Source organism: Schistocerca piceifrons, chromosome 4 (assembly GCF_021461385.2).
Source record: "Schistocerca piceifrons isolate TAMUIC-IGC-003096 chromosome 4, iqSchPice1.1, whole genome shotgun sequence".
Lineage (NCBI taxonomy): Eukaryota > Metazoa > Arthropoda > Insecta > Orthoptera > Acrididae > Schistocerca > Schistocerca piceifrons.
The window spans coordinates 475,260,284-475,279,926 of NC_060141.1; the positions used below are offsets into that span (position 1 = coordinate 475,260,284).

At 41.3% G+C, this 19,643-nt stretch overlaps 1 protein-coding gene across 4 annotated transcripts in view; it reads left to right on the forward strand.

Moving 5' to 3' along the window:
* The window catches only part of LOC124795148 (uncharacterized transporter slc-17.2-like), a 489,975-nt gene that overhangs the window by 293,732 nt on the left and 176,600 nt on the right, over positions 1-19,643 (forward strand). For all 4 annotated transcript variants that reach the window (XM_047259028.1, XM_047259030.1, XM_047259031.1 and 1 more), the window contains one exon: positions 3,986-4,110. In XM_047259028.1, coding sequence (XP_047114984.1) covers positions 4,053-4,110 — 58 coding nt within the window. In that variant the 5' untranslated portion in view covers positions 3,986-4,052. The remainder of the gene's footprint in view (positions 1-3,985; positions 4,111-19,643) is intronic.

A 19,643-nucleotide genomic window follows, 5' to 3' on the forward strand; every position in this document is an offset into this window, starting at 1 on the left:
CTATGTCCTTTCACATACAAAGTTTTTGACCCATGCAGGCAGTTTCATTTATGAACGCTGTCTGACTACAATAAGATAAAACGAAGTTACGTGAGTAGCTAACACTTAAGAGCGCAACAATTAATAGCAGGCAGAGCAGTGAGGAATTCAATTTAATAGAATATGCAAAATTATCTCTAACATCTCAATAATAATCAATGTTTTTAGCGACCTGGCTTATAGCCATCTTCTTCGTCAGGGGGATGAGACCAACTCTGTAAATTATAGTAGCTGAATATGATGCAGTAAACATACATACACTTTCGTGAAACCAAGTTCATCGTCTTTCGAAGTTGCACCAGCATCACAACTTACTTTGCCTGCTGAAAAAATTCGTGAAGATAACTTGTTATTTATATTAAGAATAGTGGATGCTAGGTTTAGTGTAAAATATCTAACGAAAAATATCAAATTTATCAATTACTGGGGACAAAGTTGTTATCAGCGCATGGTTGCATAATAGCTGCAGAATGGAGGTCGCGCTGAAGCATTTAGATAACAAGTATGTGCCAAATTGAATTGAACTGACAGAGAATGATTGGACACCACTTAATATAAGTGATTTTAGAAAACCAAATAAACACGATAATACACATCTCATTGATGCTCATGCAACATATGGCAGTTAATTATTTATTGGCAACTTCTGCTATCAATCACTTTTATTTTTTTATGTTTAATCTAACATAATGAAAAGCGTTTCTGACATGTTCCATTCATCGTCAGGTGTTTATACATACATACATACATACATACATACATACATACGGAAAAATGTTACTTAAAAATAAATTGTCTTAAACTAAATTAATCTAGAACTTTTTGTCCACTGTTCGTTTGCCTCGTGATGACTGGGTGTTGTGTGATGTCCTTAGGTTAGTTAGGTTTAAGTAGTTCTAAGTTCTAGGGGGCTGATGACCGTAGATATTAAGTCCCATAGTGCTCAGAACCATTTGAACCACTGTTCGTTACTGTAGTGTCTGGTGTGGCTTTCAGGGGCGGGGGGGGGGGGGGGAGGAGTGCTGGAGGGGAGCAATGGACGGCCAGAAATCGAGGTCAGTGATGTCTTCTGGTGGTTTTTCTTGTTATTGGTTATGTATGACATCACAGCCTGTATAGGATGCAGATAGTTGTGTGTTGCGAAAGTCGTATGAAAGGCTTTTATATGACAGTTGATCACTTACGATTACTTCGCTTTGTAACTTCACTTGCATCGTTGGTGTGATGGCCTATTGCACTTTGTATTTTGTTACTGTTTTCCGACGTAATTCAGTGCACAAATTGTTTCGACATACATGTAAACAGTACGCACTTAATACAAGATGGATGATGTGTAGCATGTGAGTCAGTATCGGTTATCGAGATTTTGTATCGATGTTCTGGGTACTGACAAATTTGTAGTCGTTTATTTACATTGTCAAATCTTGATTCTATTGAGTTACAACTGGTTTAAGACTGTTGAAGAATTTTGAGTTTTTGAATTCGGTTGTCGGATTAAGAATGTTATCTTCATGTTTTGTATTGTGAGTAAAAATGTCCATTTCTTAAATGATATCCATTCTTTTACTTTTTCGTGTTTTGTGTAAAATTTCGAGAAGGTCTTCGATTTCCAAGGGTTGGCCTGTGTCTTTAATGTGAGTTGCTACCGCTGATTCGTTACATTTATCAAGTCTGTATCAGTCTAAATGTTCATTGAATCAAATTCTGAAATTTCTCCTTGTTTGGCCTATATAGTATTTATTGCGTTGGCTGTAGGTAATTTTGTAAATGCCAGATGCATCAAGACTTGCATCAGGGGGTTTTATATTGTGAATAAGCTTCCAACTATTGTTGTTGTTGGTGCTGAAGCTGATATTTACATCTGTGTTTTGGAATAGTCTTGCTAATTTTTCAGATACTATTCCAAGATATGGCATTTTTAGACATTTGTCAGCTGAGAGTGTAGTTTGATGCTGTTTGTTCAGTTTATTTTTTATCTATTGTTACATGATATGAATCAGTGAAGGATCATATCCATTGTTTATTGCGGCATATATTATGGTCTCTATTTCTTGTTCGAGTTCTGTATGTTGCAGTGGAAATTTGTGTGCTCTGTACAGCATTTATCTATAAGCAGCTTTTTTGTGGGAGGACGGATGTGTAGAGAAGTTTGGTATAGTGGTGTCAGTGCCAGTAAGTTTTCTGTGAACATTTAAAGTTACCTTTCGGTTCTGTTTTGATATTTTCATGTCAAGAAAAAGTAAGATGTTGTTCTTTTCTTGTTCTAGGGTGAACTGAATATTTTTATGTAGGCTATTGAATTTGTTAAAAATGTTTGTCACTTCATCTTCTGTGCCATCAAATATAATAAATTAGGTGTCATCCACATATCTCTTATAAAATTTATCATTTCTTGTGATGTTATCATTTAGTGACTGTATTTTATTTTCTGTGCGGTTGATACATATTTCAGTTGTGTTGTTGGAACAATATTTCAGTTATTAAGTCACTGAGAGGGCTTCCTATCGTTAGTCCTAGGCCCTGCTTGTTAATGTTATTGTTGAAAGAGAACTAATTATGTGACAGTACTAGATTAAGTACATCTATAAGTTCTATGATTTCTGGTTTGCTCGTTGTCCTAGCTTCTGTGTCGAAAAGACTTTTCTATATTCCAAAAGCCCTATCGGTAATAATCAAGACGTCCCAAAAATTAGGGCTCATCCGATTTTGATCAATTCCTCAGCTCAAATCGAAACTGAAAGAAGAAGAGTGCAAATTGACGTTGAGGGGTGAAGGGGGATTGGAGCATGACTTCTTCTTAGTGGCTTGTCAAAATACAGAACTTCTAAGTAAGGAGATTGTATCTCCGCTTAGTGAAAACTCCGAGGTCGTCGTCGGATAAAATGGTTTATTGTTCTTTATGGAAATTTTAAGAATAAATCAAAAAGTTTAGTCTTTTTTTGATCCTCTTTACCGAATCGTAACCCCCCCCCCTCCCCTCATCTTTTGACAAAATCCTGGCTACGTTCTTTGCCGTAACATTTTCGTTTGGGTGGCTAGTATTAAATACATACAACTTACCATAAACGTTAGCGGATGAATCAAAATCGATTTTCCTCTTCTGTCTTGTTACAAACTTATCCGTAATCATAAACTATCGCTACAAACCGCAGCACAAAAACAATAAATGGTAGCACTTACATTAAATTCAAGTAAGAACTGGAAAACATAGCCTAGCGGACCTAAGACTAGGGGTGTCAGTCCACAGCTTGATGATTCAGAGCAAATTTACGAATTTATTCACTGCTGTTGTTGAGCAGCTGCGATGTGTATTCCTTTCACCAAAATAACGATCAGTCGTCAGATGTAGGAAAATTTTTAATTTCACTTTACTGAGTTCAACAGACCAATCTATCATCTTCAGATGTTTGATGCAGGTATAAATCGTGAGTAATCCGACGTGAAATAACAATCGGGCGATTGTTGTTGGCATCGGATTACACATGATTTTGCCTTGTACCGGACTTCTGAAGATTACGGATTAATCCGTTGAAGTTGGTACACTGATAATAAAAATTTTTGATCAGCTAACGAGTAATGTCTATTGTAGTGAAAAGAATGACAGAGAATCTATAGTTGTCGTTTTCTTAATTTTCCTGGTCGTTCCTAGACAGCTAACTTGGAATTTATACATGAGGTTGGTGACGGTATACATACCTTTACGGAAAACATCCAGAGTTTACATATGACTCCTTCTTTTCCACCTAGTCCTACGACTCTGCCCTTATCCTGATATCGTTTGCCCACTATCGGAACCTCGAAATTCTACACAACATATATCAGTCGGTGGGCCTTATCACTGCCACAGGCTCGAATAGATGGATTAACAGTGAAGGTATCAGTACTATAACGAATGTGAAAGCGGCTTAAGTTAGATAGTGTTTACCGATTCTCTGCATCGTTTCAGGGTGTCGGATGCCAATACAGCAGTAAGGCGGTGGTTCCCGTGAAGCAGAGGAAAACCTCGCGACGCCATGGGGGGCGTCTACAGGGAGACGCCTTACCGTCCGACGACGACGATTGTGGAGAAAGGTGAGACACCACGTCATCCATCAGAGGCTGAGATAAGCATAAGTACACACAGTTCACCATAAGCCTGAAGTTTACTATTTTGTAATAGAGGGCATCATATTTTCCAAGATCTACTGAACTATTTACAGCGTTCGTGGGCTAGTTAGTTATTATGTGACCCTAAAATGGCACTGGTGATAAACAAGTCGATTACCGAAAAGTTGCACACACTTCTTAAGAAAATATGTTCATGTGATTACATGCTAGCCACTTAAATGTTTATAACTAACTACTAATGCCTACTCAAGAAGTTTTCTATGGTTTTGGAGAAGGTGTTGAGTAAAATCAACATTAATTTGAATATAAAAAATACTTCTCTTTGTCAGTCATTCTATGACAGTGAGAACACTCTCAAAGAGTTTTGGGGCTGTTTTTCATTCCTATTTGTGTCGTTGGCAAAGGGTAGTGCAGATAATTTCTCCTGCTGTTAGTAAATTGTTGAATTTCGCTAGTAGTTCTCTAATTAAATAGACCATTAACAACAAATATTCGTGAATTAAAATATTTTGAGGTTATGTCAAAAAGTCCCGATAGCTTAAGTGATGGATACAAGACGTACTTGTGCGAGAAACGCTTAAAAGAAACACACACTCACACACACATACACACACACACAGACACACACACACACACACATACATACATACACACACACACACACACACACACACACACACACACACATACATACACACACACACACACACACACACACACACACATACATACACACACACACACACACACACACACACACACACACACACACACAAGACAACAAACCCACAAACACACGGTCGCACAAAACCGCTCTGTCTTTTTTCGCCTGTACCAGCCAGTTCCTTAAATCCGTTGCTACGGCTGTCTCGTGTAATCTTGTTTCTTATGTATCAAAGTTCTTCCATTTCTTCCAGTTCATTCTAATGTCGTTTGATAAGTTGATAAAACAGCATTAACAAATGTTTGAACAAAAGAAACTCCATACTCTTCTCTACAGTTCCTACCCATAGTTAAATATGATCCGGTCACTTTCCAGTCTTTACTAGTGGCATTCAATAAGCACTGCAACACATGTTCTTTTTCTGATATCAGGTTGGTTTTATTCAGGATTACAGTACACTATATTATTCTTCACTCTTTTGGCTACATATACTATTTTTCAACATAACCGTTCAATTGATGGCCTTACACCACCTTACAGAGAGGCCTCTATGCCCACCTGGTACCACTCTAATGATAGATGTTGGAGCCAACGTCTTCCGCCAGGTGCGAGAAGCCAGTGGTTAACACCTTTGAATACCCCAAATGATGGCGAGTGTGTCAGCACTACCAACAAAGATGCCCAGTTGTGTAGCGAGGTGTTTCACTGTAATCCGTCCAACACCTCGAATGAGAGTGTCCCGTACCAACAGTGCAGGAATCACAGCTGGGTGCGGCCGGCCGGCACGCAGAAGATCGGACATGTCTGCATGACCTTGCTCCGATGACGACAGACGCGTCGCCCAACGACTCACAGTGCTTTTGTTCACTGCCAGGCGTCCGCAGACATTCTGCAAGAGCCTATGAGTACCTGCGATGCTCTGGTTTTCCGGCAAAAGATAGTCAGTAACCTCCCTGCTTGAAACGCACCTTCGTTATAGACGCCAATTCGAAGGCGACGCTTACCGCCGCTGCCTTCTGAACTTAATGAAACTATAAGGGCTGAAGCCTTAATATTCCATGATGTCTCATAACAAATTCAGCACTTTTCTTAATCGGAATTGGCCGAGAAAATAATATGTTGCATTACGTATTGCACTCCCCATCGTACATTCCATTGTAAAATTTGTTGAACTCCGATAAACACTCATTTATGGGAATAATGCTCATTTGATGCAAATTTCTTAGCACTGAGTAATGTTTCAACTTGAAGAACAGAAAGAAATTACGTGAAGCAAAATCTGTAGAATACAGTGGATGAGGAAACAATGCGAGTGTTGTGTGTGTTAACATTGCTAGCAGTTTATTCTGCTCAAGTTTCAAATGATTCCACATTGAAGAGTAATAGTCCCCAGTTATCTTTCTACGCTTTCCCAACTACACCCTGGGAACTCCAAAATACCCCAGTTATCATTCTACTCTTTCCCAACTACGCCCTGGGAACTCCAAAAAAAGCAATGAGCATCACCTTGCCAGCAAGTAAAATGGTATTTATCGTCTTCTGCGCAATATTGCTTATGTGATTCCATTCTTTTGACAGCAGTTTAAACTTCAGTGTGTAATTATAGATCCCACTTTTATCCCAAGACAGAAACTTTCACAAGAGGGTCCGCCAAGCATTACCTTACACTGAGTTGTAACACCATTCCGGATGCTTTTATAGTCGGAAACTGCGATACCTAACGTGTATGGAGCTTTTTAGCTCAGGATGTTGTGTACTTGTTCCAATGAAATATCTGTCTCACGCACTTTCACTCGGTGGTCCTGCATTGTGATGTCATGTATTCTTTCAATGATCTCTGGTGTGATGACGTCAATTTGATTCTCTTAATCCTCCTCCTCCTCTTCATTCTTAAATTAATTACAGTGAATGGTCTTCAAAAATAATCACTTCAGATGGCACGACAACAGTTCAGGCTTTGTTAACAGCTTCTACAGGAATCACTCATACAACCGACGTGTTATTTTACACAATTACTCTCATTTTATGGAAATTTACCACACTTATCAAACGGCCTTCCCTTCGCCATCTGTACGGTTATGTTACTGATGTGTATCATAAGTGGAGCGTTCATTCCACGCACCAGGTTTTTCTGTATAAAAATTTGCTTGCGGGACGTGCCTATACAGCCATCTGAACAGTGAAAAGATGATATAACGGTGTGTTTCGACAGTTCATAATATTCATTAGGGTAAAGCCGTACCCTGTTACGAAGGCTTAGAATTGTCTTGTGACGCCTTGCAGGCGATTTCAGTGTCTGTTATATCGATACGAAGATGAGGACAACACAACAATCAGTCTACGAGCGGAGGAAATCTCCGACCCGACCCGGAATCGAACCCGGCTCCCTCCAGTTAGTAGTCCACCGTGTTGAAGACGCAGTTACTGAGGACGACGCTGAATAACCGCCTTCACTTTTCCTTCTTTTCAACTGACGTGCTTTATACAGGGTCGTTTTTCTTTCTTTTGTGGCACTGGCTTTCAAAGTTTATTCATATTTCCTTCTTTCCTATTCTTTGTTGTTAATAATCAGGCAATCTGTTACTTGCTTGTTCATTGACAGTCGTCCTTCCCACGCACCATTCGTGAATGCAACAGGAAAGGGGTCAAATTTCTGGTGCCCTCCGCCACAAACCGCAAAGGGGCGACTTGCGAAATATAGATGTAGATTTAGATGTAATCTTCTTTTCTTCAAATCTGGTTTTGGTAAGCGTTTTTGTTCTTGTACTTAAAGGTGCGAAGCGTGGTGGTTTGTTAACTCCTCACAATCGGTGGACATATTGGGGTATACATATGTAGCAAAGCGGTTAGATTCGACCGGTAGACCAACAAAGAGGAACCAACTGGCATCTTTGCCGTAGAAAGACGATGTCAGCACTTCTTGTTATCCTCTCTAACGCGCGAAAGTAACGCTAGAGCATGACAGCTTTACCAGAAGTACCTCCAGATCGTTGGTGCTGGCAACTCTACGATCTCGATGACCTTTACGTGTCTGTCGACTAACTCCTTAGAATAGTTACTCGAGTTTGCGCTGGGATTAGCAGACGCCAACGAGAGACGTCACGAACTAGCTCTGTTTTATCTCAAGTGACGAATCACAGCTTTCTTTGAAACGGAAGAACGAAAGACGACGATGCCGTAGATGGTAAAAACAGGAAAGGTTGATGGAGCGTAATTGAGCGACGGATTCATTTCAAAGCAGTGAAGGACTGGTGCTACTGGCTGGATCGTCTGGGAATCCAGTACATTTAAAAATTGGCGTTTGAAAATTGTATATGGAGGTAAAAATGCAAGGGAGATTGCGTTACGTCACAAACTTGATGTCGTTGACCCCCATGTTAACTAGCCCAAAACATTAGGTTCACTGCATTCATACCCCCATAGTTCACCGCGGTGGCACTTCCCCGTGACGACACACTGATTGTATCGTATTACTAGAGCAAATATACATTCCAGAACATAAAAATGTTCGAAATTGCCTTCCTGACAATTTTATTTGTGTAAGCTCCATAATTTTTAGTATTTAAAACAGTTGTTGCGCGCACACTACAGAAATAATTAACAAGAAGCATTCGTAAACTGTAGTCTGCTAATGTTTTGGGTGACTTAAAATGGCGGCAGGCCCCGCCCACTCTGGCTTCAAAGCGGCGCATAGCGTTAAGCCTGTAGTACCACCTCCCTTATTTTTATACCTCGATGCAGCAGTAGGCCTAAATAAAGAATTCTGACTAGCAACTGCAGCGTTGCTCTGGTATTACCAAGTCAGGATTTCAAGAATTTCCTTTTTATATGTATGGAGGGAAGACCAAATGATACGAAAACCCTGCCACAGCCCTCTCAATTTAGAAGAGGAATATCTGAGTTACCTCTAATGTACTTTCATGTTCAGAAAAAAACAGAGCACCTTCAACGACTAGAGATAGGACATTCATATTCACACGACATGTACATTAGTATGTTCTGCAGAAATGATTAGCATTTCAGTCATCTCGGTTCAGTATGTGTCCTGTTGCCTAGCAGGCACAGGGCCCGCCATGGGCCCTGATAACCTGTTCCATGCGTGATGGCATCGACGCTTATAAGGCGCAAATAGCGTCCTGCGGTGTACCCGTCAATGCTGCATTCTCCTGGTTCCAAAGTTGGGCAGTGGTGATCGGCAATGGGTCACAGCGCTGCAACCGTCTTTTCACCATATCCCACACATTTTATAAAGGTGACAAGTCTGTTGATCTGGCGGTCCCGCACAAAAGGCTGACATCCTGTGACACAAAGAAGGCACGTGTTCGTGCAGCAACATGTGGTTGTCTATTAGATTGCTGAAAAATGGTGCCCAGAGTGTTGTGCAGAAAGGGTATGGCTGCAGGACGCAGCATGTCATTCACGTAGAGCACACTGGTCACAGTGTCCTGGACACCAACTGTGATTTGTGGTAGTATCCAATAGCACCCCATAGGCATCGAGCTGGAACTACATGTCTTGTGCGAATGCAGTCACTGTGATGTCGCTCCCCCTGCCTGTGGCGAACCAAAATGCGGCCTCATTTTCAAACAAACAGAACGTATCCTCGGCCGAAAACTCTATGTGATGCTATTCCTGCTCCCAGTGACGTCTTTCCATACACCATTGCCCTTTACCATGTTTCTGCACATTCGTTAATTGTAGGCGGAGAAGTGGACGACGCGCACGTAACCCACGCCGTAATAAACGGCGATGGACTGTCACCCCCGATAGCGTATGATGTGTTACACTGTTTCACTTTTGCCCCAGAGCCGAGGAGGACGAAGACCGGTCTTGCCAATGCTATTCCGATGAGGTAACTAACTTCTCTGGGGCTGGTCTGGATGGTGCGACTTGATCCATCTCCGCGTGTTCTTCGGTCTTCCGTGAACCGTTCTTCCCAGACCAGTTGCACTGCCGAAACACTTCGTTCCACACGAGGAGCAATAACTTTCCGGATGGATGTATCACGTTCTCTCGTGCCAATAGTGTGCCCTCTTTCAAACTCATTGATTTTACAGTACAGTTCGCGCATACGTCTGCGAGCCATTCTTCACCTCTGCCCAAGTCACACTGATCCATTACCCCCGGTATAGCGATAACTAGAGGCGTAGGCACATTTCATTGGTAGATGGTGTTGCTACGATATCGAAATTGACCTTGAACCCGCGGACTGACGTTGTAAAAACGCTAATCATTTATACGAACCCGACTCACACAGTTACAGTTGGTGGTGACTTTAACTTACCCTTGATATTTTGGCGAAAATACATGTTTAATTCCGGAAGTATGCATAAAACATCATCAGAAATGGTGCTAAACGCATCGTCTGAAAATTATTTCGAGCAGTTTGTTCCTGAACAGATGCGAATAGTAAACGGCTGTGAAAACACACTTGACCTCTTACCAATAAATAATCCTGAGTTAATAACAAGCATCAAAACGGATACAGGTGTTAGTGCACACAGGGTTGTTGTAGCGAGATAGAATGTTGTAACCCCTAAAACCTGAAAAGCAGATAAAAATTCACTTGACGCCTTTCTGAAAGACAATCTCCACTCCTTCCAAATTAATATAAGTGTAGACCAGATGCGGCATGAATTCATTGGAATAGTATCGGCAGCAATTAAGAGTTTTGTACTAAATAAATTAGCAAACGACGGAGATTATCCTACTTTGTACACAAAACGGGTCAGAACACTGTTGCAGAAACAACGAAAAAAACATGCCAAATTTAAACAGACGCAGAATCTCCAAAACTGCCGATCTTTTACAGAAGCTCGAAATTTAGCGAGGACCTCAATGCTAAATGCTTATAATAGTTTCCACAAGCAACTTTGTCTCGAAACCTGGCAGAAAATCCAAAGAGATTCTGGTCGTATGTGAAGTATGCTAGCGGCAAGACACAATCAGTGCCTTTTCTGCGCGATAACAATGGAGATACTATCGAAGACAGTGCTGCCGAAGCAAAGTTACTAAACACAGCCTTCCGAAATGCTTTCACAAAAAACGGAGGAGTAAATATTCCAGAATTCGAATCAAGAACAGCTGTCAACATCAGTAACGTAGAAGTAGATATCCTCGGAGTAGTGAAGCAACTTCAATCACTTAATAAAAGCAAGTCTTCTGGTCCAGACTGTATACCAAACAGGTTCCTTTCAGAGTATTCTGCTGCAATAGCTCCATACTTAACAATCATACACAACCGCTCACTCTACGAAAGTTCGGTACTCAAAGACTGGAAAGTTGCACAGGTCACGTCAGTATTCAAAGAGCTAGTAGGAGTAATCCACTAAATTATAGGTCCATATCATTGACGTCGATATGCAGCAGGATTTTGAAAAATATATTGTGTTCGAACGTTATGAATTATCTCGATGAAAACGGCCTATTGATACACAGTGAACACGGATTTAGAAAACAACGTTCTTGTGAAACACAACTAGCTATTTACCCGCATGAAATGTCGAGCACTATTGACAAGAGATTTCAAATTGATTCCGTATTTCTGGAATTCCGGAAGGCTTTTGACACTGTACCATACAAGCGGTTTGCAGCGAAACTGCGTGCTTATGGAATATCGCCTCAGTTATGTCACTGCATTTGCGATTTCCTGTCAGAGAGGTCACAGTTCGTAGTAATTGACGGAAAGTCTTTGAGTAAGACCGAAGTGATTTCTCGCGTTCCCCAAGGTAGTGTTATAGGCTCTTTGCTGTTTCTTATCTATATTAACGATTTGGGAGACAATCTGAGCAGCCGTCTCAGGTTGTTTGCAGATAACGCTGTGTTTACCGACTAGTAAAGTCATCAGAAGATCAAAACAAATTGCAAAACGATTTAGAAAATATATCTGTATGGTGCGAAAATTGTAAATTGACCCTAAACAGCGAAAAATGTGAGCACATGAGTGCTAAAAGGAAACCGTTGAACTTCGGTTGCACGATAAATCAGTCAAATATAAAGGCCGTAATTTCAACTAAATACCTAGGAATTACAATTACGAAGAACTTAAATTGGAAGGAACACATAGAAAATGTTGTGGGAAAGGCTAACCAAAGTCTGCGTTTTATTGGCAGGTCACTTAGGAAATGTAGCAGATCTACTAAGGAGACTGCCTACGCTACGCTTGTCCGTTCTGTTTTAGAATACTGCTGTGCGGAGTGGGATCCTTACCAGATAGGATTGACGGAGTACATCGAAAAAGTTCAAAGAAGGGAAGCGCATTTTGTATTATCCCGAAATACGGGAGAGAGTGTCACTGAAACGATACAGGATTTGGGCTGGACATCATTAAAACAAAGGCGTTTTTCGTTGCGGAGCAATCTTCTCACGAAATTCCAATCACCAATTTTCTCCTACGAATGCGAAAATATTTTGTTGACGCCGGCCTACATAGGGAGAAACGACCACTCTGATAAAACAAGAGAAATCAGGGCTCGTACGGAAAGATATGGGTGTTTGTTCTTTCCTCGCGCTATACGAGATTGGAATAATAGAGAACTATGGAGGCGGTTCGATGAACCCTCAGCCAGACATTTAAACGTTATTTGCAGAGTATCCATGTAGATTTAGACGTAGATTTCTGCACAATGCACTAATGTAAATGTCCTGTGAATATGAACATCCTATCTCTAGTCGTTCAAGGTATTCTGATTTTTCTGAAAGTGAGTGTACTTATATTGTTTTTTCCTTAATCCCCCTCAAAACTTACCATGTCCGGAAGCGTACCTGATTGACAGTCACAGTACACGTGTAATGGTATTCGAGTTACATCGCCATGGAGAACCTCACAAAGTGCCGAGGAGGGCAAACTATCGGCTCCTATTTTGTTGGTGCATACGTAAGAACAGTCTTAGATCAGATAGTTGTATCTCGAGCCAATGTGTACATCGTCATGGTAGAGTTCACAGGAAACATTCGTCTGCTAAACAGAAAGTTAAAGAAGTGGCACTACCTAACAGAGAGCATGTAAGAGATCTATATTCGCTCAAGGCAAAGTACAAACACATATTCAGCCTTCTTAAAAACAGCCAGGCAGTCATGGGTAATTCCAAACGAGGTCTCTGGTCTCGCAAGTAGGCTGTCCGAACAGAACGTTACATCAACAGCATATGCAAAGCGACCATATGATTGCAGCTGACCCATCGAGCGAGCGGACAGTGATCAGTTGTGAAGTTAGGTCTCCAGATGGCAAAACGTCTCTGCAGCGTTGTTTTAAGGCCAACGGGCGGATCACACTGGACAACAGCGGCCTTCGTCTCTGCATGTGAGGCGTAGCAGCAACAGGCAGCAACAGGTCTGCATCCACCTACTCATTGGAATGGCGTCTTTCAGAGGGGCTACGTCTGCCGGCGGAACCCATAGGATAGGTACTGTATCTATGGAATGAGAATTCGGATGCGCAGAACGTGAATTCTGTCCGCAACATCTCCATCACCTTCAGAAATTCCGTGAAGCTATGTGTTAACAATTTGATACCTGGAACTCAGGTTAAATATGTGAGGAGGAAGAGTATGGTGCCTTTTAGACGCAGTATCATAGCTCAGATTACACTTTATTTAGGGAGTTTACACTTCTGAATATTTTGTGAAGACAAGCTTCTTCCGTTTTATTTTGTGGTACCATATTTCTTGTCTTTGCTCATCTTTCGGAAAAGTAGAACACAAAAAGCACATACCGCAAGAAACTGTCTCATGCGGTTGTACTCAGATACACACAACGGTTTGAGAACCGTGAATAAATTGGAGGAAATTTATCAGACTGTCACGTATAAATTTTATTTTCATATGAGTCAGACTGTCACGTATAAATTTCATTTGCATATGAACATAGCACGAATATGTATACAATGACTGGCAGATTATTCAAACACATTTGCAGATTCATCTAGCACTTGCCTCGTAACCACGTGCCCACAAAATCGCAGAAATTAGCTCTACAGTGTAAGAATTTAGATTCCGTGTCTCGATATTTTTCCAATATAGAAAGTACCTCATATCAATGTGACATTTACAGTTACACATTGCCGGCCGGAGTGGCCGTGCGGTTCTAGGCGCTACAGTCTGGAGCCGAGCGACCGCTCCGGTCGCAGGTTCGAAACCTGCCTCGGGCATGGATGTGTATGTTGTCCTTAGGTTAGTTAGGTTTAATTAGTTCTAAGTTCTAGGCGACTGATGACCTCAGAAGTTAAGTCGCATAGTGCTCAGAGCCATTTGAACCAGTTACACATTGATTGTACATACCCATGAAAAGTTAGCAACAACAGCACTGCACCATAGCTGTTACTAATACTCAAACGTGTAGAAACGTATAAAAAACAAGGCGAATACGTGTATTATTCAAGTTTCGCTATTACCACAAAATGTAGACAAGCAGCGTAGCGCCAAAAACACGTAACTAACCCAGTTTGATGTTTAAAACTTTTGCAGTAGGTTGTGTTTGCTGGATAGGTATATATATAGTCTATGGTGGGACCAACGGACCGTGGGCGAAAATTTTACGCATGTAGGGCGGTTGAGAGGGGGGGGGGGGGAGGGGGAGGGGGGAGTGGGCGAGGTAAACGCCGTCCGACGGGAGGCCAGCGAGAGCCGATGCTCAGGGACACTGTGCGTGACTCCAAGTACTTGTACCTGGGTCCGGTTCCCGTGACGGCTCAAAAACCCGCTCTCAGTGAGCACGGAAGGAAAGAAGAAAATTAGGCATTCACACCCTGTCGCCGACAAGGTTATTAGACGGAAATGTAATAAATATCATCTCCAGCGACCATAGGCTGGTCTCTTGGATACACACTGGCTGACCCTTGAATGTATGCTGCCACATACCGTCACCTAGGCTATGACAACGCACAATAGGATCCCGCTGCGTTGCAAGCAGTCGGTGGAGAAGCTGCAGCATGTGCAGGATTTCTGACAAGAGTTCTCCTGACCCACTAGTTCGACTTATAACCTAGGTCCACATTAATTATGTCAATGCAGATTCTATACATTCTCTAACAGTTTTTTTCACGTGAAACTTGAATGTGCAAAACCATATTATGCTACGCTTCTCGGTATGTATTGTTCCTTTTGTTAGAATCTGCGTCTACTGTGCATCTATGTCTGTACTGCTTAAATCACATTACCGCCTGTGGCCGAGGGAACTTTACGTGCTACTGTCACTTCCCCCTTTTCTGTTCCAGTCGTAAATAGTGCACGCGTGAACGGTTGTTAGCAAATTTCCCTGTCAGCTCAGATATCTCTAATTTTATCTTGATGGTCTGTTCGTGATATGCGGAAAGGAAATAATGTATTAAGATATCTCCTCGGAACGTACTTTCTTGATATTTTAACAGTAATTCACACCGTGATACACAGCACCACGTTTCGTTTGCCATTGCAGTTGGATGAGAATCTCTGTGACATTTCGTACTTCCATCACTAATTCGTCTTGAAATGCGCTTCCCTTCTTTGTATCCTGCACCAAACGAGAAAACGAGAGAACAATAACGAAGTGTTGTGTGAACGGAGGGTTTCGTAAGCTACCTCCTTCATAGGATAACAACACGTCCCAAAGATCCTTCCAAGACATTCAGTCTGTTAACCACCGTTCCTTTATTGGTTTAATGTGGACGTTCCACTATAAATCGCTCTATAAGCATGCTCCCACACATCTAATGAATGTAACTGTTCCTAGTGTCTGTTCGGAATTGGTGTATGCCTGTTAATGTTGAAAGTCAACAGCAAATTCCAGCAGCAAGCTTCGGTTCTTTGTAGGTCTTCCTCCATTTCGTTAAAGTTTTCTAGCATTTCCAATTATCTGTATACAACAGCAGCATCCGCAAAAAATCTCCATGCTCCTTTCGACTTTATCCACCAAGTCATTTCGATGTATTCTGATTAGCACTGGCTCTATAACACTCCGTTGGGATAGGCGTGAAGCTGCTTTTGCATCTGGAAATTTTTCTCCATTGCCCCTTTCAGACCTGATTTTTTCTGGAAGGAGGAAAATTTTTCTTTTTGCTCTAATGTCTATAGGTGATTTTATAATAATTTTAGGTGCAAGATTTACACACACATATATGTATCTGTATTGAAAATATACTTTGTACACTTGGCTCCTTTTTGTGGAATAAAATGATTGATTTTGAAATATTCAGTATTCTAATACCATGCAAATTACCAACAATATTCCAATATACGATGGAATACAAATAACCAACACTTCTGTGTATTCTGGCTGCCACACGTTGTTGTCTACAGCTGTATTCACTTGCTGATATTTTTATTGTCACGCCCAAAAGGTGGCAACATCTGTGCATGGTGAAGAGACTGAATATTCTCAAACGTGTACATGAGTTTTCCATTGATGAAAAATATTTCTGTTGCAACTAATACGCAGCTAACATTTACGTACACTATTGTAGCCATAACGTCTGAAACGGGTTAATAATAACAGAGGCTCTATTTTCTAGGAGTTTTTCAGTCAAGCCTGATATTCTATAGGCTCGTATTTGGTTCATTAGGCGACAGTGCAAAACTGTATAGAGCGCCCTCTAGAAACAAGGAACGCGGCATCAATCTTATGAGTCTCGTGGACGGACAGAGTGAGCTGGGTTTCGCACTGACGTTGCTTGTCGAATTCATGTTGACTCCTATAGACGGTTTTTCTGGTATCCAGAAATATCTCAACACTCATGGAAATACAGGCTGGCACAGTTCAACTGGAATGCCTGATATGGATAGGCTACGAAGAAAAACCTGATAGTCGTAATGCTGTCTAGTGCTTAACACGTTTTGGACAAACAATTCAGTGCCTGCAGTTATGACTGTTGCAGTGGTACAAGCATTCTGATGTGTGACAGTAGCGTAATGACTATACGCTATTGGATTTATTACTCCCATCGCCGTATCCCCAGTATGACTGCTACTCCACTAGGATCGTATTTCACAGTCATCCGAAGAGTGTACTATTGTCGGAACAGATTCTTTATCTCTCTTGCGATTGAACTATGGGCACAAAAACTATTTCCTTTTGCGTTCATGAATTTCAAAATAATCAATTAGAATGTTGCGTAAAACTAGCGCTGTTGTTATAGTTACCGTAGCCACCAAAGATTTTACAACAGTGCTTGCCCGTAGTTTAGCGCTACTGTCTATAATCCGACTCTGACTGCAAGTATGTTTATAGATACATTAAGTTATGCAGCTTTGACTTTAATCACTGTTATCAGTCAATAGCTATTGGTTTTTTTCAAGTCACAAAACATATTGTTTTGCTTTTACATCTACATGACTATTCTGTAATGCAAATTCATCGAACCACTTTCACACAGTTCTGTTCTCAACACCGCGCGGGAGAAACGAACACAATGATCATTTGTCTCTACGTAGGTGGACGTCAACAAAATATTTTCGCATTTGGAGGAGGATGTTGGAGATTGAAATTGCATCCGCTTGGAAACGCCTTTGTTTTAATGGTTTCCACTATAACTTGAGTATCGCATCAGTGACACACTCTCCTCAATTTCACGATTTTGCAAAACGAGCTGCCCTTTTTTGAAATTGTCCGATGTCCTTCGTGAATTTATCTGGTAAGGATCCCATACCGCACAGCAGTACTCTACCAGAGAACGGGCAAGCGGAGGCACTCTAGTGGATTTGTTGCATCATCTAAGTGTTCTGCCAGTAAAACGCAATCTTTGGTTTGCCTTCTCCACAATATTATCTACTCATATGTGATTCTTCCAATTTAAGTTGTACGTAACTGTTATCCCTAGGTACTTAGTTGAAATGACAGTTTTTAGATTTGTATTATTTATCGGGTAAGCGAAATTTAGCAGATTCCTTTTAGTATTCTTGTGCATTACCTCACATTTTTCATTACTAAGAGTCAATTGCCACTTTTCGTACCACACAAATGTCTTGCCTAAATAATTTAATAATTGGTTTTGGTCTTATGATACGGTAAATGGCAGCATCATCTGCAAAATATCTAAGGGGGCTGCTAGGATTGTCTCCTAAATCGTTTATATAGGTCAGGAGCAACGGAGGGCCTGTAACACTTCCTTGGGGAACGGTAGATATCATTTCGGCTACACTCCATGATCTTCCGTCAGTTACAAACTCTCTGGCTTTTCTCATACGCCAGCCGCGGTGGTCTAGTGGTTCTAGGCGCGCAGTCTGGAACCGCGGGACTGCTACGGTCGCAGGTTCGAATCCTGCTTCGGGCATGGATGTGTGTGATGTCCTTAGGTTAGTTAGGTTTAAGTAGTTCTAAGTTCTAGGGGACTTATGACCACAGCAGTTAAGTCCCATAGTGCTCAGAGCCATTTGAACCATTTTTTTCTCTCATACGAAATCAAGATTCCACAGCTCAGGCGATACTCCATAGACAAGCAACTTGATTAGAAGTCGCTTGTGACGAACAGCAATAAAAACTGAAAATCTAGGAATAAGGAATCAATTACAGATTCCCTGTCGATGGCACTCAGTGCCCCATTATAATTAAGAGCTAGTTGTGTTTCACAACAACCACATTTTGTGAAAATGTTCAGACTGTGTGTCAGTAGATCGTATTTTTAACGTTCGAACACAGTATGTGTTCCAAAATCCTATGCATCCGTAACTCAGCAGACTACTTCTGTTTCCTTTCTTGGCCATTACTGTGATCTGTGAAACTTTCCAGTCTTACGGATCTTTTCGCCGATCGTCTGTTGTATGCGAATTGGTAAATATGGAGCTATTGCAGCGCATACTCTGAAAGGAATCTGCCGGCCGCTGTGGCTGAGCAGTTCTAGGCGCTTCAGTCCGGAACCGCGCTGCTGCTACGGTCGCAGGTTCGAATCCTGCCTCAGGCATGGATGTGTGTGATGCCCTTAGGTTAGTTAGATTTAAGTAGTTCTAAGCCTAGGGGACTGATGACCTCAGATGTTAAGTCCCATAGTGCTTGGAGCCATTTTTTTCTGAAAGGAATCTAATTGGTTTGCAGTCTGGAACGGAAGATTTGTCATTATTAAGTGATTTAAGTTGCTTCGCTACACCGTGAATATCTACTAAGTTCCTTGTATTGACAGCAGTTCTTGATTCGAGTTCTCGACCATTTTCTTCGTCTTCATCAGTGATGGCATTTCTGAAAACCGTATTTAGTTACTCCACTGTAGTGGCACTGTCATCGGCAACATTGCCATTGATATCACGCAATGACGGTATTGACTGAACCTTTCGCTGGTGTATTTTACTTAGAAATAGAACTCTTTGAATTTTCTGTCAGGTTTCGTGGCAGAGTTTCGTTGTGGAAACTATTAAAACATCTCACTTTGAAATCAGTGCTAAATTTCGAGTTTCTGTTAAACTTCGCCAATCTTGAGCATTTCTCATACTTTTAAATTTGGCGTGCTGTTTTCGTTACTTCTTCAAGAGTGTTCTAATCTGTTTTGTGTACCATGGGGGATCATATCCGTCTTTCATTAATTTATGTGGTATAATCTTTCAGTTCCTGTCCGATTTTTTTTTTTTTTAAATTTAAGCCACATCAGATCTATACTTCCATAATTAGTTCGGAATGAATGGAGACTGTCTGTTTGGGAAGAGAAAAGAGAATTTTTTTCTGCTGTTTTGAATAGATATATTTTGCCTTCATTTTTGGTGAATTTGAATGCTACTGTATTCAGCGTCACTACAAAGACCTTATGTTTACTAATCCCTGTATTGTCATGACGCTCCCTACTAGTTAAGTATTATATGTTGCGAGCCGCGCGTGGCAGCCGCGCGGTCTTGGGCGTTTTGTCATGGTCCGCGCGGCTCCCCCCGTCGGAGGTTCG